The 17,763-nt window shown below is 41.7% G+C and overlaps 4 protein-coding genes across 6 annotated transcripts; 2 read left to right on the top strand and 2 right to left on the bottom strand.

Moving 5' to 3' along the window:
* Positions 1–97: 97 nt before the first annotated feature.
* On the top strand, positions 98–4,377 carry pdcd2 (programmed cell death 2). Of its 2 annotated transcripts, none has more exons than XM_054615515.1 (9): positions 98–188; positions 424–630; positions 1,330–1,438; positions 1,670–1,726; positions 2,002–2,190; positions 2,339–2,485; positions 2,591–2,691; positions 2,832–2,945; positions 3,559–4,377. In XM_054615515.1, the coding sequence occupies exons 2-9, from the start codon at positions 433–435 to the stop codon at positions 3,733–3,735; spliced, it is 1,092 nt and encodes a 363-aa protein (XP_054471490.1). In that variant the 5' UTR covers positions 98–188; positions 424–432; the 3' UTR covers positions 3,736–4,377. The 2 variants fall into 2 exon arrangements, with proteins under 2 accessions (XP_054471490.1, XP_054471481.1); XM_054615506.1 differs by having other exon boundaries at positions 132–188; positions 385–630.
* Positions 4,378–5,148: 771 nt separating this feature from the next.
* On the bottom strand, positions 5,149–10,543 carry tbp (TATA box binding protein). 2 transcript variants are annotated; one of them, XM_054610061.1, is made up of 9 exons: positions 10,455–10,543; positions 9,719–9,952; positions 8,849–9,005; positions 8,550–8,727; positions 8,131–8,218; positions 7,703–7,794; positions 7,437–7,604; positions 7,062–7,156; positions 5,149–6,515 (listed from the first exon to the last, which is right to left on the bottom strand). In XM_054610061.1, exons 2-9 carry the CDS (start codon positions 9,767–9,769, stop codon positions 6,436–6,438), a joined length of 909 nt encoding a protein of 302 aa, XP_054466036.1. In that variant the 5' UTR covers positions 9,770–9,952; positions 10,455–10,543; the 3' UTR covers positions 5,149–6,435. The 2 variants fall into 2 exon arrangements, with proteins under 2 accessions (XP_054466036.1, XP_054466038.1); XM_054610063.1 differs by lacking the exon at positions 10,455–10,543 and adding an exon at positions 10,230–10,399.
* A 42-nt stretch (positions 10,544–10,585) lies between these two features.
* psmc3 (proteasome 26S subunit, ATPase 3) lies at positions 10,586–12,438 on the top strand. Its single transcript, XM_054610060.1, has 2 exons — positions 10,586–11,569; positions 11,985–12,438. The coding sequence occupies exons 1-2, from the start codon at positions 10,625–10,627 to the stop codon at positions 12,321–12,323; spliced, it is 1,284 nt and encodes a 427-aa protein (XP_054466035.1). The 5' UTR covers positions 10,586–10,624; the 3' UTR covers positions 12,324–12,438.
* A 2,594-nt stretch (positions 12,439–15,032) lies between these two features.
* On the bottom strand, positions 15,033–17,743 carry psmb1 (proteasome 20S subunit beta 1). The gene is made up of 6 exons (XM_054610566.1): positions 17,527–17,743; positions 17,109–17,216; positions 16,672–16,753; positions 16,136–16,265; positions 15,799–15,905; positions 15,033–15,659 (listed from the first exon to the last, which is right to left on the bottom strand). The coding sequence occupies exons 1-6, from the start codon at positions 17,625–17,627 to the stop codon at positions 15,474–15,476; spliced, it is 714 nt and encodes a 237-aa protein (XP_054466541.1). The 5' UTR covers positions 17,628–17,743; the 3' UTR covers positions 15,033–15,473.
* Positions 17,744–17,763: the final 20 nt, after the last annotated feature.

Below are 17,763 nucleotides of genomic sequence, written 5' to 3'. Positions count from 1 at the left end.
TTGACTCATGTCAAACTTTTTATCAGACTACTGACAGAAGCGCACCAGCGCCACCTAGTGGACAGGGTGGGAATAAACACGAGAGAGCTGGAAGACACTGGGAGACACTGGGAGACATGGGGATTTTACCTTCAGTGGAGGAAAACTGATTGTCTGGTGTTGGCTTTTTATGGGTCTCAGAGTTACAGGTAAGTTACTAAATGCCGTGTTTCTCTAACCCAAATATTTAAGTCTAAGTGAGTCTTTATAGAGAGTAATAGTTTTTAATAGAGGTTTGCGGAACGAAACACCGTATGGCCAGTGTTTCCTTACGGACTCTTTTCTAAACTGCACTCGCAGCTCATGTGTTGTGGGAATTTCGAAAGCTCTGTTTATTTTGGATAGTTATTCATCTCACCGTGTTCCTTTGACACGCCGATAAAGTCCTCCGATATGTCCGACGGTCCCGGCCTGTCCTCGGCGGAGGTAGATCTGGGCTTCCTGGAGGACGCGGAGCCGTGGCGGCTTCTGTCCCCGCAGTTCCCCAGTAAAGTCGGGGGGAAACCGGCGTGGCTCAGCCAGACAGGCCCGCCCTCGCTGCCCGGGCTGGAGTGTGAGATATGCCGCCTGCCCATGGCCTTCCTGCTGCAGGTCAGTGTCCCGGAGGAGGGAGACAGCGGCTTAAACTGTGGAAATGTCCCCCATAGAGAAACGCGAGAGACGGGAGTCTTGTTGGAAAATATATATGTTGAATATCTTGTTCTCAGCTGAGCCTTATCCTAAAAGTGTCATCCTTTGAGTCTGATTTGTCTTCTCTATTATTTATTGTTTAAAACAGCACAATCGCCCATTTCCGCAACTGTGATGAAAATGATCAAAAATGATCAAAAAGAATCACTTACTATCTTATAATGATGAGATGTTATGACTTACTGTTTCATAGTTATGATAAACTATCTTATAATTATGAGAATGAGTTAGTTAGTCATAATTATGAGAGAGTAAGTCAGTATTTTGAGAAAGTTTCTCATTATAATGACTTATGGGATCTTTATTATTTTCAACGCAGTTGCAGAAAGGGGCTTCCATACTACAATCAAGACCAGGAGCATCATAATAAAATATTTTAACTTCATATACCTAGATAGAAAACACAGTATCACACGCAACGTATCACCACATTACAGGAGTAAAAGTGTAAAAATGTTTAAACATTCCTCAGGGACACAGTTTCTCTCAAAGTAAGAGGTAAACCCTAACTATTCGTCTCTCTTTTATGCACATCTCAGCCCCATTCATTTAAAAAAAATAGATAAAGTACTAAGTTCCCCTCTTCCTTCTTCTATGCAGGTGTACGCACCAATTTCTGGCCAGGACAGAAGTTTCCACAGAACGCTGTTTCTGTTCTGCTGTAAAACTCATGAGTGCTACACATGCAACGACAGCCGCTGTATGAAAGGTAAGGTGAAACCATTATTGGTTCTTTAATGTTTGTCATTCATGATGTTTGTTGACACATGGTAACAGGACTCTTTAGTCTTTTACTCTCCATTACTCTCCACCCTTCCCCACGTCCTCTGCTCTCCACATTTAAGACATCAAATCTGTTGTCTGGCGCTTTCTTTTATTAATAAATATAATTTTGTCAACTTTTCTGACAGCTTGTGTTCTCTCCTCCTTTCCTTTTTAGTTTTCAGAAGCCAGCTACCGAGGAGAAATGAGTTCTACCCCTACAATCCTCCACCAGGTTGGTGTATTTTGCCAGGACGTCACTAAAGTATAATTCTTTGTCACCTCCTACTATAAATACGGCAGAGTTGAGAGGTTTATTTCATCAATACTTATACTATATGTTAAGTGAGCTGATATACAACTATTGATACAGTATGGTAGATATGATGCCATGTACTAACTCAAACTTTTTTTAATGATTTTAATTTAAATTTCTCATTAATCATTTTTTAAATGTATTTCAACAGTGACTTAGCTTTGCTGTGATGCATTCATCTTTCTTTTCCTCAGAGGATAAACCCCCCAGCGATCCTGAACCCGACCAGAGTGTGTTGCCCGTCTCTGGAATCAAACTGTGCTGGGTGTGTGGTTGTCCCGGCAACAAAGCCTGCTCCCGCTGTCACACTGTGAGCTACTGTGGAAAACACCACCAGACCCTCCACTGGAAACACGCACACAAGAGGGAGTGTGGCAGTCAAGGTGTGTGTAATGCATTCAATTAAAAATGTGTGTATACAGAATGTATTTTATTATGATGTACCAATTTCTGCTTGATTTTAGAGTTTCTGTCTATTCATGCCACAAGGAAGACTTAATGTCTCTGCTGTTTCTTTGTCCGTCTTTATAGAAGTGACCGTTGTCACAACTTCGACCTTCCTCTTCCCTGAGTCTGAGTTGGTCACTGAACCTGAGGAGAAAGTAGACACAAAAGAGGCTGAAGAAGAAGAAGAAGAAGAAGAGAAAGGGGGTGAAGATTGTCCCTCTTCAGCAGACAGTAAGACTTCAATTATGTCTTATAACTATACCGATTTTGGTCCCATGAAGTCATTCACTGACATCATTGTTTCCTTTCTCTTCTGACTGACTGTTCTCTATTCAGCTCTTGCAGAGGCGGACCTGGAGGAGATGGCTACGCACGAGACTGAAGATAACAAAGTGTTCCAGCGGTTTAAAAAGAGGATCTCACCAGAACCGAACCAGGTTAACTAAAAACCTCACATGTAAAAGACGTTAATAAAGACACTCAAGTGGAGTCACTCTTCACACTGACGATGTTAAGTTAGAAAGATCTTCTACAGTTTCCTCTGAGTGTATCTCACAGTGTTTTTGTTTGCGTTTAGGTGGTGCGTTACAGTCGAGGGGGATCCCCCTTGTGGGTCTCTTCCCAGCACATCCCTTTAGACCAGGATATCCCAGCATGCACCTGTGGCGCCAAGAGGACTTTTGAGTTTCAGGTAGCCCTTTCTTCTCCTTCTATCTTTTTCCCTTGGCTTTCATTCTTACTCACCAAAGTCTTGAATGTTAGCATGCTATTATTCTGAGCCAGGTATATAAAGTGCATGTGCACCTTGGTGACAAACGAGCCAAGATAAGGTTTCCTTTATTAATAGGAGTCACTAAGTGGAACAAGACCTGTCTTTTAGTTGCGGAAATGTTCAGAAATGTCCAACATTTGGTGCAGGAACTGTCAATAGCACTGGTTGATTTAGTCAAAGTTGACCTGTAAAAGTTTGTCCTCGGACAACTGTTTGTCTTGAAGAAGTGACCAGAGGTTTCTTTCCACAGTTCGTTGTGAGCAAGAATAAAAACATTTGTTGTGCTACCTCAAGTAAATGATGTTTGATATTTACTCATTGATGTTGTGGTTTAATAACTTAAAATAATATCATGGTGGTAATGTGCCAACATGCAATAAGTATGAATAAAAAACGCAAAAAATCTGATGAAAAAGTTCCTGAGCCTTGTTTGAACAAAGCAGAGTGCTGGATTGTGTGTGTGTGACAGTTTATGTCAGTTTCTAAGCATGTTTCATATACATGTAATAATCGTGTGTGTGTGTGTCTTTAGGTGATGCCACAGCTGTTAAACAGTCTGTGTGTGGACTCGACAGGAGCCAGTATCGACTGGGGCACGCTGGCTGTCTACACCTGCTCTACCAGCTGTAACCATGACGACCAGTACTGCCCCGAGTTCGTCTGGAAACAGGACTTCAGCTCAGATCACACACAGATCAAACCCACATAATGTCCTCCTGCTGCTGGACAGAGTTCAGGACACACCGATGCACGTTAAAAGCTCCGCAGTGAGGGAACTGGTTTTCACTATTGTGGTGATGTCACTCCCCATTTAATAGAACGGACATATGTGGCTGCTCGTCTAACAGATCAGTGTGTAACTAAGCTGACCGAGAGAGGAATTTCATCTTTCTAAGACTATCAAGGACAATGAAGATGTTTTTGGAGGGCAGAAATTCACCATCTGTATTAATTGTTCTATTAAAAGTTTAGACAGGAATTTAAGTTCTAGTTTCTAATCACTTCCAAATATTTCCTGTTTATACTTTTAAATTCTGTCTGTAAAGAACAATGTCTCAGTGGTATTTCTGACCTATGTGGGTTATGTCCATTTTCAGTGCTACATACAATTTAAACATTAGGTTTATTGAAGCAAATAGTCAGCAAAACAAATAAAATATCACGTGCCTGTGTCTGAACAAGCATTCATCTGCTCAATAGCATTTTCCTGTGGGTTCGAGACAGAAAATGTTAAAATATTAGCAAAATAGTCAATTATATCTTCAGATTTTACTTATTATCTTAACATTTAATCTCATTGGTCACAAAAAGTTTCCAGCTAAAAAGGCGCTATAAATGTTACTGAATGATTTATCAATACATTTTACAGCAAATATTGAAATAAATTATCAAAATGAAATCTGTGCAGTGTTGCAAGTTAAGTCTAAATGGTCACATAACCACAGCGGTTTACTTCCTGGTGGCGCCATGAGAAGAGGATGGCTGCATCAAAGCTCCCAAACAATAGTTAGTAAAGTATGTGAACATAAAGAGGCAATAGCAATTACTCAACTTTGTTCACTGTGGCGCACGCACACACACATGCACACCAGAACAGGGAAGTATGGTGTTTTGAGTGACTATGACCTTGGTATGGTTGTTGTTGCCAGGCGGCCTGGTCTCAGTATTTCAGAAACTGCTGATCAATGTGGATATTCACACACACAACTATCTCAAGGGTTTACAGAAAATGGTCCGAAGTAGATAATATCCTATGACCAGCAGTTCTAATTGGACAGATCCTTTCTGTTTAAGTTATCTGTGAATAACTGATGTTCACTGGCATTAACTCCTCTTCACATTGAACCTGATATTGATATTTTTTGTTTGGATAAAATCATGTAAAACCTGCATTTAGTCCAGGACCAGCACAACAATTACTGTAAAAAAAAATTGCAAATTTAGAAAATCCGTACCAATCTGAAACAGTGTTAAACATTATTTTGACAATATGTAAAGAGGTGCAAACACACCTTAGGACAGCAAACATCTCAGTGTTCACCGGAGGACAAAAATGCTGTTTCCAAGTACGTCACCAAAAGTTCACTGTAGTAAAAGAAGCAGCTTTAACAATGGAGCCTGTATGTACACATTTATTAACGCACAGTGCAGCACATTAACAATTTCATAACAATTGCCTTGAAATGTGTAACAGGGCTTCCTGGTTTTCCTGCTGCTTGACTCAGAATCACAGAGGAAAGTATTGATTAATCCCTATTCTCTTCTGCTGCCATACAGATGTCAGGTGGAAGACACACAGGTGATGAAACAAAGTGCCAAAATGTTTAACTGTGGCTGAGCACACAGCATGAACAACCAGGACAGATTCACATTTTTCTTAGCACAAAAATAATTCTTTAAAAAAAAAAAAAATCTTTAAATATGATTTTGAATGGGCTAAAATCTCCAAACAATACATAAACATGTCAACACAATGCTTACTTAATCAGACATCATCTTTTAGTGCTCCTGAATGTAAGATGCAAGATGTTAAGATAAGTAAAAGACAAGATTGTTTACTTTAAAAATCAACAGTTTTAGTTCTTGTTGATTTATAAGTACAAATGTAGTCCAAACCAAGTGTCACAAATGTCAAAGAACTAACCAACAACTTGATGACTGCTTTAGTAGCAGGACTTGGATCCATTTAGTTTGACTTCTGTCCACTCTTTAAGAGCTTCCACCTTCACTTACAGATTAACAGACTGGATTATATTCCTCATGCCAAATCAATGCAGAGGGAAATCCACTTCAAGCATTAACGTAATTAGGACCAAGTTGAACAAAGATCAGATTGAATGTAAAAGACATAAAAGATGAAACTCCCTAAGAGCTGACAGCTTTGGTTTGAGATAAACAGTCACTCAAAGTAAAATCTTTAAAACACTGTTAAGAGGAATGTGGGGCTGACAGACCCAAACACGTCTTGTTATAATGTGTGGACTGAGTGGACAATTTATAAAAATGCAACGTACAAAACTATTTAAAATGGCTTAAAATAAAAACTTAAAACAGTCCCAGTCAGACTGTTTCTCTTCGAATCAGCGCTTTTTACATTTCTTTACAATCTTATGTACAATCAGGGATGTGCAGAACCAAAAAAGCTTAAAATAACAGAGCAAAAAACTGAGAAAGGTTGTTTTTTTTAACTGGAGAGGTCTGTGTGGAAAATATGCCATGCGTTTTATCAAAACAAGGCAAAAAAACAAACAAAAAATAAACTGTTGATGACTCACACCCCTGTACAGCCCTTACAGCAGTCCTTCTGTAGAGGTCAACATATAGCTGATGATTCTTTTAAATTTAAAAAAGCTCAGAGTACAAAGAGTCAGTGTTGGGGAGATAAAGGTAAAAGAGAGAGCTGCAGTTTCTACGTTGTCTTGCGGAAGCCTTTCAGAATGGGATAGATGTTTTCAAACGCTTCGTAGATCTCTGCTCTCACCTTGGCACCTTCAAAACAAAACCAACACAAATCAATACAATGCGTTTTAGTAGCAAAGCCAATAACATTGACAGAAGACATCATGATATCCATTTACACCGTGTTCTGGATTATCTTTTCCATTTCTAATTAAAAGTTTGTACGTTTTTAAGGAATACGATTATATCTTTTTGAAGAGGTTGGCGGATACATTGATTACAAGGAATTGTTTCTGTCTTTATTGTTACTGAGCACAAAGATGAGGAAATTTAGTTGGTCAAGGTTATCTTTTAACAACTATTGAAGGAATTCATATCAAAATGATTTATTCTTATTTTTAACTCTAAAATACTGATCCAGCACTAGCACAGCTCTATGTGTTTGATATGAACAGTGGGGGGGTCTCCCAAGGAGCAAAGCAGACAAATGACTTCTAAATGTGTCTTAACTGTCCATGAAAACTAAACCTCCATTAACTCCTCCTCCAACAAGATTGTGATAAGGACACTTTGTGCTAAATTCTAATCCTAACTACTGATGAAGTGAAACCGTTAGCGGTGAGGATCGGGTCTTACCTGTGAGTACAACTTTCCCAGAGACAAAGATGAGCAGGACAATTCTAGGTTTGATCATTCTGTAAATCAGACCTGGAAACAGCTCCGGTTCATAACTGAAAACAGACAAATCATTTTATATCAATCCTTACAATCAAGGTATATAGCTCAATCATTGAAATAAATCAATTTTAAGTGGAGAAAAATCCTCTTAACTCTCTTTATAGTGTCCTACATGTGGACGAGAATAAAACTACATCGAGCCTTTCCTTCTGTGGCACAACTGAGCATCCACAAAGGTGACATTCTCAACGCAGCCATCATGTGCTGGTGCTTTCAAAGAAGTAAAAATTCATGATTTTAGCTGCACAGGACAATAAATCATGAATAAATTACCTGCTAAACTGCTGATGTGTGAGGACTAATCCTTCCAGACGAATGGGGAACTTCACATCGCAGCTTCCCACCATGTTCTGAATCTTGAAGTCCAGGAACTTAGCAGGAAAACCAAGCTTCTGCACCACACGAGCGTATTTTCTGGCAGCTAATCTCGACTGCTCCTCACTGGAGAGAAAGCGAGGCAGATAACATGGAAAAGAAAATTTAGTATTCAAGAGAGGAGGGGATCACATTAAAGGTTAGCAAATGACCAGTATTCTTACCTCTTGGCTCCTGTGCAGACCATCTTTCCAGAGCTGAAGATGAGAGCTGTGGTCCTGGGTTCTCGTATTCTCATGATGACCGCAGCAAAACGCTACAAAAAGTACAGAGAGAGGGAATTGCAGCCAGCAGTGCTTCAACAAAAATGCAGTTGCATGAGATGTTGAGCATAAATATATATCAAGTAGGGTTGGTAATTCATTCATTTTGATATTTTATCTTTCAATGGAAACATATCGTGATGAAGTTCCCTGCATCTCTACAACAGAGGTGGCAAATGCAGAGTTAGCATTACCCATAAAGTCACTATGGCAACATTTATGGGAAATGCAGCCGATTGAAATTAACAGGGGAAAAAAACCCACAGAAAAAGTCACACTATTGAGCAACATAGAAATTATCACAGTAATATTTGGCACTGCAGTCTCACCTTTGGGTTGTACTCTGCATTCCTGGCTCTCAAGGCAATGGTCTTCAAGTCCAGTTTACAGCCCAGATTTACAGTAGATACTATGTTTCTAAAAGTAGAGTAACAACAAAAATATCAGAGAAAGGAACTGAGTAAAATACTTCTAAGAAAACTGTTCAGTCAGAAACTCCAACACAAGTTTGAGGAAATAATGGCAATGTCTATAACTTTGGTAGTAGTATATATATTTATAAAAAAAAAAAAAATAAAAAAAAAAAAAGACAACCTGACGTATTCTGAAATGTCAGCTATATTCATGTTTCGGGCTCTCAATAAATTCTAATTCACCTTGAGCTCAATTTTGGTTTTAACCTATGGCAACTAAGGTTGCTTAATAAACTGATACTTTGACCATTCTTTCCATTGGATATGAAACATACTGTAGCTGTGGTACAATTCCAGAGCTCTCCGAGGCTGGTGTGGCCGGTGTGACGGGGGTCATGGGGGTCAGCGGGGTGCCGTAGTGCGGGGTGTTTCCTGGCAGCGCTGTGGTGGTCGAGCCTGCGACCGTCTGGGAATGGTAAAGCTGAGGTGTCTGCCCCGATGTTCCAGGAAGGCCTGGAGAACAAAGAACGTATGTTTCTATAATATGAACCGATGATCCAATTCTAGGGATGACATTATGATCTCACTAGGCTTAGAGAGGATGGAGAGGATATGGCAGTAGTGAGTGTTGTACCTGCGTTTGCCTGCTGTGCTTGTTGCTGCTGTTGTTGCCTCTGCTGTTCCTCCAGTATAGACAAACTATTGGTGTTCTGGACGGGCTGGGGTGTCAGGCCTGAGCCATATGGCATCATGGGACTGAATATTGACATGCCTGGGGTCATGGCACCCCCCTGCACGAATGACACAACACCAAAAAACATGAGTTTGGGATTGAGCAGGAAAGCCACATTAGAAGCAAATGATACTGACAGTATTGTGATTTTTTTTAAATATTATATAGGTGGAGGCTTCAAATAAGCCCAGTGGGCTTTCTGCCTCTTTCTGCACTGTAATATAATTTATCCACGTTATGTTTATTATATTTTTCAATTGTGCAAATAAACTAACCTAAACTAAACAGATCATAATGCAAGAAAAAAATTAAAAAAAATCTCCATTGACACAATATTTTTCACTTTGCATCACTTATTAACGAGTATCTAAATACCACTGGTGTATGGGTAGATTTTGGAGGTTCAAGATGTATGCTAAACAGCCATGTTTCCTGTGGGAGTAACAGTAGCACTCTGACCCTAAATTGAGAGCAGACTTAAAAACCTGTTTCTGAATCATTGTAGCTACATTGTTAGGTTTGCTTGCCATTTTCAAATATTCCTTCAAATGAATTGGCAATATCAGGAAATAGATTTTATTAAGGGTGCAAGCATCTGCATTTTTTTTGTAAACTTGTAAAAGATGTGGAGCTCTGCCGTGGTTATGCTTGCAGCCCCCTATTGTGGCTCACCTTGTAGACTTAATCTCTTCCCTGTATGCGACATGATATGACAGAACTGCTGGGTGCTAAAAGCTGCAGGATGTCAGAGGGTGGGTACACCAGTGTTACCTGAGGGGAGGCCTGCCCCTGGAAGGGTGGCACACTGTTGTTCTGCTCCATCTCTTCAGCTGCTCACGTTAGTTCACTGCCACAAAGAGCAGGAAGTAACTTCACACAGCAGGAGCCTCAAAGCTGTGCGTGTGAAGTCTACAACAGAGAGGGAGAAGCACCGACAACCAGGGTGGACTGGACTCTGCAGAAACACCCTCTCCTCGCGTCTTCTCTCTGGCAGCTATGTCGTCACTGGGAAAAAAAAGGTGGACAGAGACGAACACTAGGTCACCAGTATCCACCGTGCACCATCACAGTACAAGAACGTGCAAAATGAGCTGAAGCCTAATTTGTGCAGCTCGAGCGGTGGCGCGAACACATTCACAACATTTAGCTCCTCTCACGTTCATTCTCGTTTCTCTAGCTGGCTCATTCATTTACGGCCCGGTGCATTGAGTGCAATTTAAAAAAAAAAAAAAAAAAAAAAAAGGCAGAGTGTGCAAAATACTGGTGACAAATATATCTATACCAAAGCATCAAAGCATCTTCTAGCAGGAGGTCCCCACAGCGTCCGACGTGAAACTTATCAACACCTCGGCTAGCTGAAGTTAGCAGCAGCGCTAACGTTAGCAACACAAGCTAACGTGCACTCAGACGTCCTGCGTGCTGCTCTGCGCGCTTAAAACAGAGTTTGCATGTAACTGTGACACCTACACGTGCACCCCGGTGCATTACCCGCCGACGTAAGACTCACGCGCTCGCAGTCCGGAACCAGCACGCGACCCGAACGCGTTCAGCTGCAGGTTTGTTTGATCCGCGTTCTTGTGCTTCGGCGCTCGTGAGCGGCGGCGTCGTCGTCGGCCACTTCCGGAAGAAGAAGCTTTAACTTCCGCCGGGTCAGAGGTCACCGCAGTTTGAGCAAAGATGGCGTCGCTGAGTGACAAGTCAGTTTGGGACGAGGTGGAGGATGGAATCGGAGAAGAAGTGTTGAAGATGTCCACGGACGAGATCGTCCAGAGGACTCGTCTCCTCGACAGCGAGATCAAGATCATGAAGAGCGAGGTGCTGCGCGTGACCCACGAGCTGCAGGCCATGAAGGATAAGATCAAAGAAAACACGGAGAAGATCAAAGTGAACAAGACGCTGCCCTACCTGGTGTCCAACGTGATCGAGCTGCTGGACGTGGACCCCAACGACCAGGAGGAGGACGGGGCCAACGTGGACCTGGACTCCCAGAGGAAAGGCAAGTGCGCCGTCATTAAGACCTCCACCCGGCAGACCTACTTCCTGCCCGTGATCGGGCTGGTGGACGCGGAGAAGCTGAAGCCCGGAGACCTGGTTGGTGTCAACAAGGACTCCTACCTGATCCTGGAGACCTTACCCACCGAGTATGACTCCAGAGTCAAGGCCATGGAGGTGGACGAGCGCCCCACGGAGCAGTACAGCGACATCGGAGGTCTGGACAAGCAGATCCAGGAGCTGGTGGAGGCCATCGTGCTGCCCATGAACCACAAGGAGAAGTTTGAGAACCTCGGCATCCAGCCACCCAAGGGAGTCCTGATGTACGGTCCACCTGGAACTGGTAAGACCCTCCTGGCCAGGGCCTGCGCCGCTCAGACCAAGGCCACTTTCCTGAAGCTGGCAGGTCCACAGCTGGTCCAGATGTTCATCGGAGATGGAGCCAAGCTGGTGAGAGATGCCTTCGCTCTGGCCAAAGAGAAGGCCCCGTCCATCATCTTCATCGACGAGCTGGACGCCATCGGGACCAAGAGGTTTGACAGCGAGAAGGCGGGAGACAGAGAGGTGCAGAGGACCATGCTGGAGCTGCTCAATCAGCTGGACGGGTTTCAGCCCAACATGCAGGTCAAGGTAAAGATGCTGACACCAAAAAAAACCAGTTACATCACCTTATATGTTTGTTTGCATTGTCATTCTTGAGAATTTAAGAAGGAATATTTCATTCAGAGCATCATTTTAGGAGATATCGGACATAGTTGTTGCTCTGGTTAGTGTAAACTCAGACAACAAACTTGTGTTAACATTTAAATATGGAATATAGGCACACATTAGATGTTTTCACAACCTACACATCAAAAAGTGTATTTGATGTACAAAGAAACTCAAAACAAAGAAACTCAAAACAACTTAGTTAAAAAGTTGATTCTACTTGGAACAAAGTTAAGCCCCGACTTTTTTTTTTTTATGTCTGTCTTTTTAGTCACCACTGTGGATTAAGTTACAGTATTATGACAACAGTATAACTACATCAATTTTGGTTTTCTAGGTGATTGCCGCCACCAACAGAGTGGACATCCTGGACCCTGCGCTGCTCCGTTCAGGTCGTCTGGACAGGAAGATTGAGTTCCCGATGCCAAACGAAGAGGCCAGAGCTCGCATCATGCAGATCCACTCCCGCAAGATGAACGTCAGCCCTGACGTCAACTACGAGGAGCTGGCTCGCTGCACCGACGACTTCAACGGAGCCCAGTGCAAAGCCGTGTGTGTGGAGGCCGGCATGATCGCCCTGCGGCGTGGGGCCACGGAGCTGAACCATGAAGATTACATGGAGGGAATCCTGGAGGTCCAGGCCAAGAAGAAGGCCAACCTTCAGTACTACGCCTGAGGACACTGTCTGTGTCTGTGTTTATATGTGAGAGGATCTTAGATTATTAAAACAGTTGTTGGGTAAACACTTGTTAAAGTTGCTGATTTACTTGGGTTAATAAAAATAAATAAAATGTCATAATAAAGTGTTGTTTCTTCTTGCTGAGCATGAATAGGACAGTTTGTGTTTTCTCTCTTTCAGGTGGTGAAGAGTAATCGCACAGCGTGAAATTATTAATCAGAGAAGTGCAGTCTTTATTTGGTCTGTTGCCCAGCTGTTGCTTGTATTTAGTGTTATTTAGAAAAGCATAAAGATTATTCAAATAATATCAGAGACGGTAGGGGGAAAGGGGACAAGCAACCAACCCGTCAAAAGCACAATGCATAGAACCAAGTTATTAACAGTTGAGAACCGTTTAGATTTGCTAACACTAAAGGCCTTTTTCTTGGAGGACATTTTGACAGAAGGCAAAGGACAGGAGTAATTAATAGCATCACAATTGGCTTCATTATTTTATTTAAGTTTTTATGACAGTGACAACATGTCATAAAAACACATTTCATACTTGAAATCTGATGCATTGTACAGAGATATAGCTAAAAGCTCTTTTTCATCCATTCAAGTGCTTGTTGCATTCAAGTGTGCCAGTCCCATGGTCCTGAAATGGACAAAAGCTGCGTCCCAAACCTGTAGTAAATACTTCTCATCATAGCAAACTGTTTTAGCAGTGAAGAAATATCAACCCACTGTACCATTTTATATCAACAGGAAATTACACAATACGAATGTGGTGAAATGTCAATCAAACTGCAGCTTTGAAAAGCCAAATAGACTTCACAAAGATACATCAAAGATATTTTTCTGAGATTTAATACCTGTGTTTTGTTTCTAAGATTATCATTTGGAGTTGTTTCACCACCACCTAAAATGTAATCACAGCGCATGTTTCAGTTTTAGCTGTTCCTCCTTATGCAATGCATTTTGGGAGACTAGTTCCCATCATCAGCACACTTAAAAATGTACAGTATTTAGTTTACATTCTGTCTGCTTTGAGTATACTTAAATTAATGAATATCTAGTGTGAACACACCACATACTAAAAACCTGCTCAGAACCCATATGTAGTCTGGATTCAATACTTTTTTCTTCTTTTGTTTGACTTGTCTTAGCAGGAAATGCAAAGATGTAACTCATTCCACTAATGACACCTTATCTTCAGCAAGTAACCCAGTAACCCATTCCAGTGAGCCCACTCGCACAATACTATAGCAATGGAACTAAACTGCATGACATCTAAATGGAATGCAGCCATCTTTAATGTTATTAGTTTCAACAGTCAAATCAAAACATCTTCAGTAAGAGAGGCCTACAGTCCAAAGGAGTAACTTGTTGATGCGTGTGTTTTAATTAGGGGCAGAACAATGTGTCTGCAGATGATCATGTCACCTAAACGTTACACCAGGTATCTTAGGTAAGATAACCTGCTGTTATATGTGGTAGTAACTGAAGATACATGAACATCTGGGGATGTGCCTGAATGGATAAATGTAGAGCCGTGGTCCACAGTCCTGGTTCAGGGGCTGTTGTATGCAAGCAGGTGGTTTATTGTTGTTAATTTAAATCACCTTGTATATCAGCTCACCAGATGACCAGAAAACAATTCAGTTTGGCTCTTTCTACCGGAGGACTAGAACAAATTGTAAGAGTCCTCAAAATTGACAACCAAAGCCATGAAACCAATAAGGACAAACTTGTACCGAGTAAAAAGAAAGATGAATGCCATCATTTCAGTAAAAACTCCCATCACCTCTGACCAGGTTTATTTTGACTGCAAAAGATAGGAGATTCTGTGAGCTTTTTCACATTTCAAATGTGCAAATTAAAGGTTTGTGGAAACTCTACATCATTAAATGTTTTTTTGTGTTGTTGAGAAAAAGAAGAAAAACATCCTGCCTAACCTTCCCTGCTGGAGTTTGTCACAACCATAGAATGTGATTGGTAGTAATTAAACCTCAGTAGCAACTAAGGGAGTAGCAACAGCATACATCTTTTTAATTTATTTAGCTGTAAATGGTTACAAAATTAAAGTAACTTTGCACTAATATCATATGTGGTTAAAGTGTAAAAACAATGCAAAGGATAAATAAACCTTCCCTCCTCTCACATAGAAATGTTGTCAGGGCCCTGAGCCTGGACATACTTGCTTTCCTTACTTTATCAAATCTTTCAAGTTTTCATTGGGCAAAAAGTTCACAAACTGAAGCTAATGGCTGATTTCATAATGAAAATCATCTGATTCCCCAGCAATAATGTAAAACTTGTGAAGATTTTCTAATTCAGATCAGTGGTGTGTGAACCATTGATTTTATCAAGAACCATGAAAAGCTTAACATGAGAGAGGAGGGTTCAAGTCAAAGAAAGTGGAGCCTATCATTCACAACATTATCTACTAAAACTGTCCACCTCATGCATATTGTTTGTTGAAGTGTAACATATTTTATAGTAGATCAGGTCAGTGCGATGTTGCTGGGATGCTCATGGTGCATAAAGAGTGACTCAGGAAACAATATCCTGAGCAAAGATTGTCTTTCAGGAGGGAGTAGTAATAATTTAAAACTTCAATAAGCCACATTATTACATATTTGAGGGCAACACTGTGAGCAAGATAAGCTTTCCAAGATGAAGTGTCCATGTGTGAAGGACATGAAATGAACAAGACGACCAACATTTTCAATTCTTTACATTTATTAAGAATGTAAAAAGAACAGCAGAGTATGTACCCTTCTGAAACATAATGAAAAATCCAGATAGGAGGAGTCTATGCAGATTGAAGGAAGAGAGTCCTTTGCTTCTTTAGAACAGGAGTGCTGATCTAGAATCAGTTTTCTAGACCACAAACACAAGAATGTTATTATAGCAAAAACTGAGGGGGATGACTGTGGAAAGCAGGAGAATATAATGGATTTCAATTGATGTGAATTGTTAGTGGACATAAAAAAATGGAAAATCTGCTTCCCAGAATAAGCCTGACTTAAGAGGCCACTAGAAGCAAATTCTGGATCAACACTCCTTTTTTAAGAAACTTGTTGTTAAGGGGCCAAAACCAACAGGTGAATGTGGAAAGAACAGACCAGAGAGAAAAGCAGAGAAAGGGGAACGTTTCCCTCCTCAGTCCTTCCTCAGTGGGACAGTCTGCTCACTGATGCCCTCCTTAGTGATGATGCAGACCCGAAGAGCATCTCCGGTGTAGACATCTCTCTCTGCGGCTGAGATGAAGACATCTTTGACCAGCTGCACTGCCTTGTCCTGAGTCAGAGGAACGTGCTGCACACCCTCCATGTTCTTGAAACCAATCTGTTGAAGGAAGGACGCGTTGGAAAGAGAGAGAGACATTAATGTACCCCGTCCAAAGCAAGCAAACTTAACTGCAGCACTACATTGTCTGCATACCTAAACATAAAGGGATTATGTCAACAAACAGTGTGTTATTTACCTGGTTGTCCAGCAGTGGCTGTAGCATGGCACTTGCTGACCCTCCGGCCTTGTAGGTGTCTCTCTGGTATGAGCCCACTGGGTCAAAGCTGTACACTGCTCCCTTGCCTACATTAGTACATGGATATTGCACATAAAAACAGTCATTACAAGAACAAAGTAACAGCTTAATTCAATTTCCATCTTAGACATAACAAAAACCACATACAATTAAGGACAACAAACCTAACTATGCCGTTTTTTGAAATCTTACACAATCCAGTGCATATGCATACAAAAGTGATACATTCACTCATTACATTTACTCCTCTTAACGTCTGCAGCATTGATAGACTTACCATGTTCGTCCAGTCCTCCGATGATGTTGTAGACGTAGTAGGGGAAAAACCTCCTGCCGTACAGGATGGTAGACAACATGGCTGCAATGGCGTTGCTGGTCATTGTCTTATTATTTGAGTGTTTGTACATCTGAGAAAGGGGCAGAAACATTGGTTCAGGAGTAAGTTACAACTAAGTAACCTGTGACATTCTCTGTAGGTCTTGTTTAGCTATGGAACTGAATAGAGTGAAACTTAAAGAGAGGTCACAAGGATCAAGTCCTTAGTGTTAATTATCTGTGGTGACACTGGACACAAGTAGAGATATTTTTAGAACAACACAGATTAAAAACAACAACAACTGTCTTCAAAAAAGACAGCAAGACGCATTAGAATATGAGCCTAAGGTCCACTGCCTTTGATACAACTACAATCAACAGTCGCCTCTGGTTTTCAAGCAGCGGCAGGACAGATAGCAGAGTCAGCAGCATTTTAGCATTTTGATGATGAGACTTAGGAGAGAGTGAAACCGAAAAAACACTGCTGCACCAGCCCACCTTTAGTCTGGCATCAATGATTTTGGTCAGAGTCAAGCAGTCACCATGGAAACCGCTGCATCCAATGACGGTTGTGTCTGTCCTGTGAGGGGAAGCACAAAAATCAGAGAGTCAGAGCAGCATATCGTTCATTTTGCATCAAATCATTTAGCAATAACACATTTTAACAACAGATACCAAATGATACTTTTGTTGATAAGTCATTGAGCACCAAGCAGGAACAAACTACACCCCCCATCTTAGGAGAGAAGTGGAGTTGAGCTGCAGTGACTTCAGTGGTTTCACACCATATCTAACTGCTACTGGCTTTCAACTAATCTCACAAAGAATTATGAAAGTAGTAGTTAGCAGTTAAAGTGTTAACATGTGAAATGGTGTCTTTATACTCCCGGTCCTGCCTTTGTTGACAGTGCATGGAGGTGACAGTGCAGACTTACAGCTTGTAGCATTTGGGTGAGTCTCTGCTGTGGATGGAGTAGCCTTCACTCAGCCTGGTGTCTGAGGCTACGATGGCGAAGTCCTCCCCGGCCACAGCTAGTACGGTTCTGAAAAACACAAAGCACCCCACACAGGCTGCTTTATTCCTCTTCAACCACCTCTGGACACATGCTAACGGAAGCTAGGCTAATGTTTCGAAACTGAAACTGTGAGATCAGTTTATTTCCTCTTATCTTAGTTTGAGCATTAAGATTGAGAGAACTGTTTAATTTCCTAAACATGAATAGTCTGGATTGTTCTTGCACTGTTCATCCACTTCCTCTTGGTTTAGTTTCATATCGTTTGCTAAGCCGGTTAGCTGGTTAGCTCAGCAGTAGCTAGCAGGCTAACCAGCCTGTGGTCGATTAGCACGCTCACCCTCCGTTGAAGGCGTACGGTGAGAACCGGTGCTCTACCGGGCCGGTGTAATGGTAATCTCTCATCTTCCCCGGGTCTTCAAACGTCTGAGAGGAAATCATCTTAGTTGCAGTGAACCAACGGAGTTGAGGATTGAGTAAAGTCGCTGTATCACCGCAGTATGGCAGCCTCTTCTTCTACCGTGCTCGGCCCCGCGGGTTCACATGCACTCTGAGCGACAGCGCCCCCACGTGGTGC

Source organism: Anoplopoma fimbria, chromosome 2 (genome assembly GCF_027596085.1).
Source record: "Anoplopoma fimbria isolate UVic2021 breed Golden Eagle Sablefish chromosome 2, Afim_UVic_2022, whole genome shotgun sequence".
NCBI classification, from domain to species: Eukaryota; Metazoa; Chordata; class Actinopteri; order Perciformes; family Anoplopomatidae; genus Anoplopoma; species Anoplopoma fimbria.
The sequence above is the reverse complement of the archived record's forward strand: the minus strand, read 5'-3'. Positions and strand labels throughout refer to the sequence as shown.